The following is a 13705-nucleotide window of genomic DNA, read 5'->3' on the forward strand; positions in this document are numbered from 1 at the left end:
CAACAGTGACCCCACTTGAGTGGGAGAAGCTGCAGAAGAAGAAGAAGAAGATTGATGAATTTGAATTTTATAATGAATTAATTATTTTTAGAAATATTGTTCCAGAAGATGCACCCATTAATATTTTAAAATTCATAATTGCAAATAATTTGTTGGATATTTATCCAAATAGTACTACGACATTTAAAATATTATTGACTAGTCCAGTTACGGTCGCATCAGCAGAAAGGTCATTTTCCAAATTAAAATTAATAATAACCTATTTGCGATCTTCTGTGTCTCAAGAACGTTTGTCATCCTTGGCAATAATATCTATAGAGCATGAAATTGCAAAAAATTTTAATTTTGATAGCATTATAAATGATTTTATTGATAAGTGCATTAGGCTAAATAAAATTTAATATATTAAGATTTCTTTTAAATCTTATATGTTGTTATACATATATTTCATTCTTTATAGTAAAAATGGATATTTTTTCATATTTTTACATTATTATTTATATTATTAAAAAATCATTGTTCTGGTGTATTTATATGATAATGTGTACTTACATAATAAAATAATATAACATGTACATACAAACACATTTACTTTTTAACTAATTTTTTCCCTTTACTTAAATTGATGCTAAAGAGCATACTTGTTTATTTATGTGCATAAATATTTTTCATATTTGATTTAATTAATTAATTAACAAGATATTCTTCCATTTAAAATTTCCATAAATGTTACTAACTTTCAGGGGGGCCTGGCTTTTCCATTTCGCACAGGGCCCTGCAAAATGTAGAAACGGCCCTGGCAGTATCATATTAAACAAGAGGTGATTAGGAAAGAACTTGACATTGTTAGCATTCAGGATGTGTTAGCAGAACTAATCTCAGGTGGTATGGCTGCTTAAACAGAATGGGAGAAAGATTAGCTATACAAGTAAAAAGACCCAGAAGAAGTACAAGATGTAGGTGGACTGATACAGTAAAAAGTGCCTTAGAGACAGAAATATAATATCTGATAATATTGGAATGTTGACAATAACAGGCTAATCTGGAGGAAAATTGTTGATAGGATGTTAGTAGTAATGTAATACTATCATAAGGTCGATTAGTAGTCGTGTAATACTATCATAAGATCCTGAACTGCTCCCCCCCCAAAGGGTATATGTCAAGAACTTAATGAGGATGACGATGTATGTGCTTGTGTCCCAAACAGCATGAAGATATCCCATCAAACAATAACGTAGCCAATGAGCCTTTTTTTATTTCATGTGTCTTGTCTTGTGAATTTGTACCATTTTTATGTTGGAACATGGTATTAGTGATATTAGTTCATGTCCTTAACAGAGATCTGGCAGGTACTTACTATTATTATTAGCTCTGCTTTTCTCCAAATTTTCCCAAAATATTTCTATGTCTGGTATTCCTGGTATCCCATCCCTGGAAGTTACGAAAGGGAGGCTATGCACAAGAGGGTGAGGAGTGGTTTCTTTGCGTGGAGGGTGGTTAAACCTTGGAATGCATTGCCTGAGAGAGTGGTTGGAGCGGGAACGGTCAATGGGTTCAAGGAGTGGTATGATAAACTTTGTGTTTCCTATAAACGACCTCCCACGGATAATTATTATTATCCAGGCCTCCATGGAGTCAAAAGACTCCATGGAGGCCTGGATAATAATAATAATAACAATTCATTTCCAATGCTAATGTTTAGATCTCTAACAAGGACATGGCTGATGCTGATTCTAACTGATTCATTCAATATATAGATAATGTGCTGATTCTAAAATAGTCTCAGACCTATACAACTTCTATGCAGCCCATTTGTCTTCTTCCATTTAATCTTGTGTGAAGAAGTATCCAGAGCATGGTCTGCTAGTTCTGACTTGTCATACAGATGACTGTGAATATAGTTTTTTATGTTTTTCAAGGTAGCTGTTAACAGATCGACTAGTCTTCAAACTAGGCTAAGATGCATGACAAGCAACTTTATACATTCCAGGATTATATTGTGCAAAAGGATGAGGCTGATACTTCAGATACGAAGATTGCTAGTGTGGTTTGAAAGTATTTGAAGATTATATTTACAAAGAACTTCAGTTATCTTTTCAAATGTATCCTGAATACTGGGAGTGAGAATAATTTTGTTATGATCTTTTTTACAGGGTCACAGCAACTGGCTAAAAAAGTATCATGAAGATAACCAAATCTGTTGTGAAGGTTGTGTCATTAGAACAAATAGCCTTGTGTGTGTGTGCGTGTTTGTGTGTGTGTGTGTTTTGAGGATGCTGTACTGTTGGGATGGATGGTGGTTTGATTGCTTATATAAGTACCTTCCACTACATGTCGGTTTCATATAAACAGAAAAGGATAATTAATTCATTCACCTTTTCTGCTTAATGCACTTTACCTCTGCATGTAGATCCTAACCAGCCTCTCTAGTACTTTAATGACCAATCCAGAAATATTTATTAATCTATGACTCACTGCATCAGTCCTAGTTCAAACGGTGCATAATGGAATTAACTTGGCCTCCTTCCACTCATTGTGATCATGCTGCAATAAGTTGAACACGACTTGACTGAAATATGTCATGTACTATTCCAAAGATGGCAAGGAAAGGAAGGGAATACATAGTATTTATATACTTTTAAAACAAGAATGAAAATATTATGTAATTGTAATGGTGAATGTAGAGTTGTGTAAAACTAGTGACTTATCTGTTTTATTGTGTTTTGCCCTTAGAAAATTAGTGTTTTATAGTATATTAGTGTAGATTTGTGTTTTTAGTGTTTTATAACATACTTTTGTTAAGATATTACAATAATAAATATAGTTTGAAACCGCACCAAAAATGCACAAGAAACGTAATGCTAAGAAGAACAGTGAAGTCGAGAATAAGAAGGCTTGCCCCACTAAGGAGGTCTTTGGAGACATTGAGGAGGTTATTGATTTTTGGAGATATTGGAGATTATTGGTTCAAAATAACAAAATTAAAGCAGATTATCAGAGAGAAAGAAAGAGACCATACAAGAGTGTTACTGAAAGTTGAGAGGCATTTAAATCAACATAGGGAGGAAAATAAAATAAGAAACAACAAAGCAAGGAATCAGGTAAGTCAGTAAGTAATGTTTGTAAAAAGAAGGATGTTATTTGGTATGGCAACTCTATCATAAAGCATGAGTTGATGAGCAAGTTATAACTTCAAGTTTTCCAGAAGCAAAAATTAAAAAGTATAACGCAAGCAGTTCAAAAACAGAAAGAAAAGGAAAAGAGATCGTAATTGTAGCAGATACTTACGACTTAACTAGTGATAAGTTCAGTATGAGAGAGGACGTGAAAGGGTTGTTGGAAGAGGCAAGAGTGAAGAGTGAGAAAGTGAAAATAGTAAGTATATTACCTGAATACAATAAAAATTAAGAAGATGGGCTATAATGGCAAACGATTCGATGCACAGCCATTGTAGAAGAAATGGATGCAAGTTTTAGGATGTGTGGAGTGAGTGTTAGGGAAGATTAGATTTATATAAGAGGGACGGACTACACCTGAATGAGTCCGGTATCAGGAGTCTTGAAAAACTAATAACTGGTATGTTATTAGTTTTATAGTTTTAATTTAGTTTTAATTAGTTTTAATAGTAAAAGAATACGAGTGTAAGAGTGACAATGTTATATATTGTGTTAATGATGGGATGGGCATCACCATGGAAATGATTACGAGGAGAGAATTATTTTGACTTTGTGTTCGTCTGGTTCATACCCATCAAACGTGTGCCAAGATGTCTACATGCATAAGACATTAGAGAAGAATAGAGATCTGTGAGTTGTTCCACTGTGTCATGCAGACTGCAGACAAGAATATACAAAAGAAAAGAACATGCAGGTAGATTATTATATCTATACAGGAATGCTAGGAGTATCAGAAACAAAGGGGCAAAATTTGTTGCCTTGGTCACTATGTTGGGACCTCAGATTGTAGGCATTAGTGAGACCTGGCTATCAGAATCAGACATACTAACTAGTATTGAGTGTATACAGTATTTTTAGGAATGCTGACAATGATATCGGATGACTTGAATCCAGTTAGTGTTGAGACCTATGATTGTAGTACTAGTAACAGTATTTCATGTGGCAGTGAATTTGAAACCATTTGGTGTGAAGTGGAATCTAACAAGATCAATTTCATGGTAAGGTATCGTTACAGACCTGATGGATCAGTTGCTCTTGATGAAGAAATGCAACACCAAATAGAGAAGATGGGCACAAAAAAGTAATCATAATGGAGACTTTAATTATCCAAATATTGATTGGGTAGCAGAAAAATCTCACGAGAAGAAAGAAACTGAATTTCTTGAGCTGTTGCAAAACAACTTCCTCCAGCAGCATGTGACACTTGAGGTCAAAGAGTGTTAGATTTGATTATAGTGTCAGAGCATATTTTAGTTAAAGACATACCTATTCTGTCTTTGGTTGGTGACAACGATCACGTGATACTCATTTGGGAAATGACTAAGTTTATGAATGTTGCATTCAGAAAAAGGTCAACTGAGGAGTATACTGAGTTCAGCAAAATGCTATCGGCAGCTGGATGGGAAGAATATTGACAGTGCATGGTAAGCATTTAAAAACTACTTAAATTCTGCAATATCAGAATGTGTCTCAAGAGTTCAAAGAATAAATAGGGTAGGAGTCAAATGGATGTGTAATCTTATTAAACAAGATATTCGTAAAAAATGGATGATGTGGAAGGAATACTGCGTGCATAAGGATAATATCTGTTATGAAAATTATAAGAAGCAGGTAGAATAATCGCAGCTGCTGTACAGAAAGCTAAGTCTGAGTGTGAAAAGAAACTGGCTCTGCAAGCTAAAGACAGCCCACAAGAATTTTATTGATATGCTGCAAGTAAAAGAAAGAATGAATATGAAAGAATAAATCTCCTGATTGCATATGGTGTAAGGGTGACAGATGCAGAAGAAGTTGTTCAACTGAGTGCCCATTTTGCTAAAAGCTTTTAACCTGGTGTATGTAACATTGACTTCACTGCTGAGTCTCTTCACTGAATGAAGAAATTCAGGTGTATGAAGAGGAGGTATTAGAGCTGCTGCACAAACTGAATAAGAATTCAGTAATAGGAACCAATGGGATATCAGCTTAGGTGCTAAGAGTTCAGTTGAAGTGGCTACTCCTTTGACCAGGCTATATAATTTGAGTCTCAGAACAGACTGATTGGTCAATGTATCCAACTATCGACCAATCAGTATCTCAAGAGTGGTGCTGAAGATTTTGGAAAAAGTTTAGGGCTTGCATTCAGAAATGGGTTGATGAATCTCTATTTTGCAATGAACAGCATGGGTTTACTAAGGGAAGGTCATGTTTTAGCAACTTGCTCACATTCTATAATAATGTTACCATTGAACTAGACAAGGGGAATGGATACACCATGATACTTTTACATTTTGCTAAGTCTTTTGCCACATTACAGCATGGAATAATGTTGCATAAATTGGAGAATATGGGTTCGGAGTATAAAATATTAGTGTGGATAAGAGGATGGCTGTCTGACATATAAAAAAGTGGTATACAGGGAATGTGAGTATGCAAGATTTAAGGTAACTTTTAAGATTTAAGATCCGTTTTTGGTGCAGTGTTATTCAAACTGTACATTAATGATATTGGGAAAGATTTGACAGGTGACATAGCTATTTGTTGATGATGTAAAGATAGGTAGGGTAATCAGGAATGCTGCTGATATGCAGTTTTTGCAGAATGATTTGAATAAGCTGGAATTGTGGGCATGTGAAAATGGATGTCAGTTCAATATCAGTAAAGGCAAAGTCAACCACTTTGGTGTGATTAGATACCCAACATCATATTCTATTGGTGAGATTATTCTAGATGAAATTGATCAGGCTAGGAATCTTGGAGTGTTGGTAGGTAGGAAGTTGTTCATTGGCCATGTAGCAAAGATTACAAATACAATTCAAAAGATAATTGCAATTCTGAAACAAACTTTTGCATGTAAAGATAAGAATATCATTTTGCCTCTTTACAAGGCCTTGCTATGATCTCACCTTGACTACTGTGTGCAGGTCTGGTCTCCTGTTTTCTGCTGTGATTCTGATAGGGTGGATATAGTGCAAAGGAGAGTGTTAAAAATGATAACGGGATTGTGGAATACTGATTATGAAGACAGATTGAGAATTTGTGGACTGCAGATGCTAGCAAACAGAAGAAAGATGGGTGATATGTTTGAGGCTTACAAACTTCTGCAAGGGTCATATATGATTTCGGTTTATGGAAGTTTTCATTGTATGGTTTGTAGGAAAAGGACAATAGAGCATCCGTGGAAGCTGAGAATGAATGCCACTAAGAACGGAGTGAGAGCTAGATTTTTCTCTCTCATAGGTTGGTGCATGATTGGAATGGATTGCCATTGGATGCTGTGTGTGTGCAAGCAGTGTGAATGAATTCAAGAATAGGTATGATAGCTGGTGCGTGTAGCATGTGGCCATCCTCAATGAGTCCCTGACTCTCTGGAGGTCTCTCTTATTAATAGTAATAATAATAATTATGTATTCCTTCCTTGCCTTCTTTGGAATAGTATATGACATATTGCGATCAAGTCTCCTGGCCTAACTATTCCACTTATTGCCTTCGTTACAAAATATGTAACCAAATAAATATCACAGTCACTTATAAATATACAGTATATTGATAATAATTTTTGCCTAATTATCATAAGTGGAATAGCTAGGTCAGGAGACGTGATTATAATATGTCATATACTATTCCAAAGAAACAAAGCATGTTTCTAAGTGCACTGAAGTGTATGATTGATAAACAGCATGTCATATACAAGACTGCTAATCTTGTAAATAAGATGCTGCCAAATAGCTGGTTTTCAGATAAGTTTTAATGACTTCAAAAGTAAAATCCATAAGCTAAGGAATGGAATTTATTTCCATTTATTAGCTTATGGAATTTGCTCATAAGGATCTGTACTAGCCTCACTGTTTTTTCAGTCACTACACCTATGACATCCCTACCACTGTCTCGCGGAGATTGATATATGCAGATGATATTGTAATTACAACCCAGAGCACTTCCTTTTAAGTTGGAGAGAATATACTAACAGAAAGCATTAAAAAAAAAAAAAAAAAAAAAACTGCACTAAACAGTGGTGCTTACAACCCAATCTGTAGAAAACTGAAGTTACTGTTTCCCATTTAAATAACAGCCAATCAAACAACGCTCCTAAATTCAACTTTAGAAATAGCATGGTAAAATACAATAGAACCCAAAGTATCTTGGAGCGACCTTCAAAAATCACTTGATAAACATTACTGACAAATTTAAAACTCACAATAACATCTTTCAGAAACTGACATGCTCTTTATGAAGTGAAGTTGCAGTACACTATGCACAACAGCTTTGGCATTAGTGTATCCCACAGCAGGATACTGTACCCCAGTGTGGCATCGTAATGACTGATGTCCATCTGAACCAAGCCATGAGATTTATCTTTGGAACAATACGATCTACACTAACTTACTGGCTTCCAACAGTTAACAACACATTACTTCTCCATTATGGAGAAAAAGAGCTTAGGCAACCTATGGAGTAAAGCCAAGAATTTGACTTGAACCATATGTGGAGATATTTCCCACACAACTATTTTGAGAATGAAATCTAGGTGATCTGCCTGGAGAACTGCTATGCAAATATGCATAACACCTCTGATATCACATCTGCCTGCAAGCTATACTGGCAAACACACACCTCTGATCTTACATGTTACTATTCCTGATCAAACTGCCAGACTAGTGGCATAGCTAGGGGGGGGGGGGGTGCGGAGAGGGCGGTCTGACCCAGGCAGCACTTTGAACCTTTTGGAACTTTTGCAGTTAATTCTAAAATACAGTCTCGAGAACTCATTTCCAAATATTGTAATACTACTGTGAATTTCCTCACAATTGCTGTAAATGTTGCTAGTTGTGAGAGGAGTTTTTCTAAATAAAATTTGATTGAGAATTACCTACATTACTATGAAATAGATTTTGCCAATGTCATTGACGATTTTGCTAACAGAAAAGCAAGAAAAATAACATTTTAGAATGTTGAAATTAAAGTTTTACTTCAAAACTAAACATAGTGTTTTAATTTATTTCCCTATACGTCGTTTTGAATTTCTGTAGTATTTTTGGTGTGTATTGAGAGGGGCGGCAAACTCAGGAATCACCCCGGGCAGCAAACTCAGGGACCGCCCCGGGCGGCAACAGCTCTAGCTACGCCACTGTGCCAGACTAAAGGGTTCTAACCTTAGAACACATCAATGTAACCAGAATAGAGCAGGACATTGGAGATGCAAACATATGCATTGCAAAAGGAAATGGATTGGCTCTCCATACTGAGATTGCAACAGTTTGGCCCAGACCATTAGTGACTGCCCTGTGTACCCTTATCCTGGAACTTTTACAAACTTTTTTCATGTTAAACCTAACCTGAAGCTTCATTGTGAATTCAGAATCTGTTACATTATGATGTCTTTCTGTTTTATGTAATAGTTCCATTTGTTCATTCTCTTATCACTTTCTGTACATCATTCACTAAATAAATAAATTAGTAAACTAGGTGGTTGCTGTTACCTCTCAATTTTGGAGATCGCAATACTGCAGTTTATAAATCTTTCTCTTCAAACATATTAAAATATAAAAAATTTATAAGTATAAATAAAAATATTTTTTCTCAATCTCTATTACAATATATTATAAAAGTTAAGATAAGAAAACATAATCGTGAGCAACTGGTCCAATTTAAAAAAATATTTCATAAAAGTAGTACCCCATTCTGGGGTTGTTATCTACCCACCCACACCTATAAAATTAGATACAATAACTAGTTAGCTGATTCTGATTATTTTATTATTATTATTATTATTTGACACCTCCAGGGAGTCCAAGACTCATCAAGGGAGGGCACCTACTCTACAACTCTCCATCAGTCACCTTCATCATCTACACCAACGTCATCTACTGTCCACCAGCACTACTAGTATTTTTCACAGACAATCACAAATATCCATGCCCATAGCGGGATTCGAACCAGCAGCCTTTTGGCTGTAGAGCGGATACACTAACCACTCGGCCAACCAGGCTGGCTTTTAAATTTTAAATCAAGAGACCTCTGTAAATGGTTCTTAACTTTTCCTTTTGAATTATTTTATTTCTATTTTAGCAATAAATGAAAACTATTGGGAAAAAAAAAAAAGTATAGTACTTACTATGAGAGGCCAGCCACTCATTGTATTCCAAACCAGATGGTAATTCAACTATTTCGCGCAATTTTGATTCTGGTACTGTGGATTCTAGTACTGCTGATTCAAGATAAAGTTTGGGATCATCCTGTGAAGGAACCGTTGCATCTTTATCCTTACGTCTAGCCTTCCTAAAGTTGAGGATGTTCAAAATATTAGTCAATGTATAAGTTTATGAACTAAACTAATCAGCCCAGATAAGATCTAAAATGCAAGATTTACTTTATTATTACTAATCAGAAATGAGGAATTTTAATTACATAAAAATCTGGATATGTTCATTTTATTTTTCATTAAAAGAACAAGTCAATAACCATATTTAAAAACAAACTTTATGAAAATATAAAGGCACTAATTAATTCAGACTGCAAATGAATAAATTAATTTTTAATATAAAATAAAAACAAACTTTAAAAATCGCAACAAAAAAAATTCTAAACTTGTTCAGATCTGTTTTATAACAGTTCGTAGCAAATGGCTGCTAAAACCTTCCAAAAATTAGAAAAATAAGAAGAAATGCAAAAAGCAAAAATAAGACATGCATTGCAATAGCTGTCCATTAACAAAATCACTACTAGTATCATCCTGGTGTATTAAATTCAAGCTTTTCAATAATAAAAATCATAAACACAGAAAAAAAAGACAATAAACATCCATCATCATTTTCTAGCAAGTAGGAAACATAATGTGTGCAAAGTTTAAAAAGTTTTGAAAGTGATCAAAGTTTGCAAAAATACACATTTTGGATGGTAGATAATTTTCATCACCTGCTTATTGGAGGCTCAAAGTGGTTTTAAAGATATCATGTTTGATTTCTTGGGTACAAATGAGACCTAAAGTGATATTTTCCAACATTTCATAGGGAGGGGGAATTATAAAAAAACTTCACAAGAAAAGCTCTGATATTACACTCCTTAACTGAGATTGCTAACATTCTGTTATTTTTATGATCCTAACCTTCTTGCTGTTCTCCTTTAATCTGCAAAGCACTCACAAAACCAACTATGGCAACCAATTTCCCACTCTAGAAGAAAAAAAAAAAAAACAATTTCCCACTCTAGATGAAAAAAAAAAATATTTGTCATATCCTTGCTAATTTCATTCTAACACAGTTTACAAGAGTGGCCCTTATCTGCATTCCTGTCATGTACTGAAAATTTAATAATTTATATGTTTCTATTATATCCCCTCTTCTCCATCTATGAAATAGTCTTTGTAACCCAAAGACCTTCAATCTATCCTCAGAAGCATTCCATAGTCCTATCCAATCTTCGTGTGTAGAGGCTTAATTGCTGTGAGGACATCAAGTTGGAGGCTTAATGGATTTTTTACATCACTCAAAAAGAATTAAAATAGAATTTAATACTTCCTGTATTTCGTCCTAGTCACTAGGACATCTATGGGGATTACAAAAACAATTAATGTAACATGCACACAAATATCATACAATACTAAGCCCAACCACGTGGGTGACACTAAAGTCCTATCTAGGTGGAGTGCCCTCTAAGGGCGGTTGTAGGTGGCCTGGAATGTAAGGTGGGACCTCTGGTGACGAGTGTTTCCCAAATCTTCGGAAGCTTAATGCAACCGTATTTATTAAGATTTGGTTGGTTTCTGAGAGCTGCTGCTGCTTCTAAGAAAAGTCCCTCTTTCTTGAATTTGCTGTGGTGGAGCATGGTGGTTTTCTTCCATGATACCCTGTGGGTGGTGTCCAAAACATGGTCAGCCAAGCCTGAATGGCCATAGTTGTGTTTACAGATGTAAGACTTGTGTTCCTCTAGGTGGATGGATGCTGATCTGCCTGTCTCTCCAAAGTACGCCAGCTTACAGAAACAAGGTACTTTGTAAACTCCAGGCAGAGAGAGAGAGAGAGAGGAGGGAGCTGATCTTTCATAGAATGGATATGGGTAGCAAGTTTGCGGTGGGGCTTATATGCTGTGTGTAGGTTGTACTTTTTTAGAATCTTGGCTATTTTTTCGGAGGTGCCACGGATGTAGGGTATGGTGATGGCATTTTTAAAATCTTGTTGACGAGAAGGACGGGGAAAGGGGGAGAAACTAATTATTATTATTATTTTTTTTAATTTTTTTTTTTTTTCAACAAGATTTTAAAAATGCCATCACCATACCCTACATCCGTGGCACATCCGAAAAAATAGCCAAGATTCTAGAAAAGTACAACCTACACACGACATATAAGCCCCACCGCAAACTTGCCACCCTTATCCGTTCTACGAAAGATCAGCTCCCTCCTCTCTCTCTCTCTGCCTGGAGTTTACAAAGTACCCTGTTCCTGTAAGCTGGCGTACTTTGGACAGACAGACAGGCAGATCAGCATCCATCCACCTGGACGAACACAAGTCTTACATCTGTAAACAAAACTATGGCCATTCAGGCTTGGCTGACCATATTTTGGACACCACCCACAGGGTATCATGGAAGAAAACCACCATGCTCCACCACAGCAAATTCAAGAAAGAGAGACTTTTCTTAGAAGCAGCAGCAGCTCTCAGAAACCAACCAAATCTTAATAAATACGGTTGCATTAAGCTTCCGAAGATTTGGGAAACACTCGTCACCAGAGGTCCCACCTTACATTCCAGGCCACCTACAACCGCCCTTAGAGGGCGCTCCACCTAGATAGGACTTTAGTGTCACCCACGTGGTTGGGCTTAGTATTATATGATATTTGTGTGCATGTTACATTAATTGTTTTTGTAATCCCCGTAGATGTCCTAGTGACTAGGACGAAATACAGGAAGTATTAAATTCTATTTTAATTCTTTTTGCGTGTTGTAAAAAATCCATTAAGCCTCCAACATGCTATCCAATCTTAGCCCCTTGCTTTTTTATCATAATATTTGTTATTGCACAATTTCATGTACAATTTATGTAATTTTTAAATAAATACAACTAAGTCAAATATTTCAAGTAGTAGTTATTTCTACCCTTAAAGGCATGTGAGTCAAATGACATGGACTATGTACTGGAGCCAGTATCTATGTCTTGTATAAGCACCTTTAAGGTTTCAGCTGACATGATAGCTTTCTTCAAATTTGGTTCTTGTTCTTCAATCTTAGTTTTCAAGACTGTTTTCAAGCATAAATCATGGTTACTGGTGTTAGTTATGTGACTCATCGGTGTTTACATCATATTTCTTGAAGAAATAGAGAATAAAATATATTTTTGTTATAATGCTTAAAATACCATATTCAAATAATGAATGTTCGAATGTTCTTTAAAAATAAAAATAAAAAACTTAGTTTTAATTTGAAATGTAAATGTACTGTAATTAATCTGATTTTAAGATGTTACCATGAAACAAACTACCAATAACGAAACATAAGGAATTGTGAGGACTATTCCACATAACATAACATATCCCCAATGGAAAATATTAACATTTTTAACTACCAACGTTCAAAACAAATTTTCCATGCTACCAGCATGAATTTAATTTGCTATTAAATTTGTACTGCCATTCTACGAGGATAATGCAGTCATCGCTAATCCTAGAAATAGAAGAACCGTTGTTCGAGTATATGATACCCCTTAGGTAAGCACTATTTTGCAGCCGTGAAATTCAAGAATATAGTAAAATTAAAGGTGTGTGTGTGTGTGGGGGGGGGGGGCCTGGAGATTTTACGGTTGAGATAAAATTTTGCGGCTTTCAAACTTGTCGCTCCTAAGCACTGCCTTAGTTGCTTAGTGGTATATGACGAGTCTGCATATAATTACATATTGCAGTTATATTTTTATAATGCTGCACAATACATCATCTGCTCGCACCATCTCCTGCACACTATACAGTTTTTTCTGTTAATCACTGTATTCTCCAGCGTTTTGCAAGCGTAAAAAAAATCCAAGTTTCCGGAAGAAAAAAAAAAAAATTCATATACAGTCATTTTTCGTACATAAGTGATAGCGGTAAAATATGAAATTAATCAAACAGTTTTGTGCCATTGATTACGTAGTGAAAGTGATTAAATTTTCAGTTGTTTAAGAGATACTTGTGGCATAAGAGATTTCTTCAAAATAAAATCCATTGTTCGCGTCCTGCTTTGTAATTAACTTAATAATGGCCTGTAATATTCAGGCCATCAATCATAAGGGATAAGTAATAGTATTACTTATTCCTTATGTTTTTTTTTTCGTGTTAATTAAAATAAAATTAATTTTTCAGTATTAACTTTATCAATGCAAAACATTAATATCAAATAAAATAAATAAATCTGCTACTACCATATTTTATTCCTTATAGGAAATAAGCAAGACAGTATTAGCCTTATCTAACTTTTGGAGATTGAGGGGACGATTTAATCTCCACAGGTAGACAATCAGGGATAGCTGATCCAAATCTATCACTAACAAAGCATCCGGTGAAAAGAGGTAGATAAGTGCCG

At 35.2% G+C, this 13705-nt stretch overlaps 1 protein-coding gene across 2 annotated transcripts in view; it reads right to left on the reverse strand.

The window, feature by feature from the left end:
* Positions 1–13705, reverse strand: part of LOC150092514 (MOB kinase activator 2-like) — a 191236-nt gene that overhangs the window by 32215 nt on the left and 145316 nt on the right. For both annotated transcript variants that reach the window (XM_090414652.1, XM_090414653.1), the window contains exon 2: positions 9271–9434. In XM_090414652.1, the coding sequence (XP_090270778.1) occupies positions 9271–9434 (164 nt within the window). The remainder of the gene's footprint in view (positions 1–9270; positions 9435–13705) is intronic.

Source organism: Typopeltis vanoorti, chromosome 25, assembly GCF_054136105.1.
Source record: "Typopeltis vanoorti isolate ZY-2024b chromosome 25, IOZ_Tvanoo_1.0, whole genome shotgun sequence".
NCBI classification, from domain to species: domain Eukaryota; kingdom Metazoa; phylum Arthropoda; class Arachnida; order Uropygi; family Thelyphonidae; genus Typopeltis; species Typopeltis vanoorti.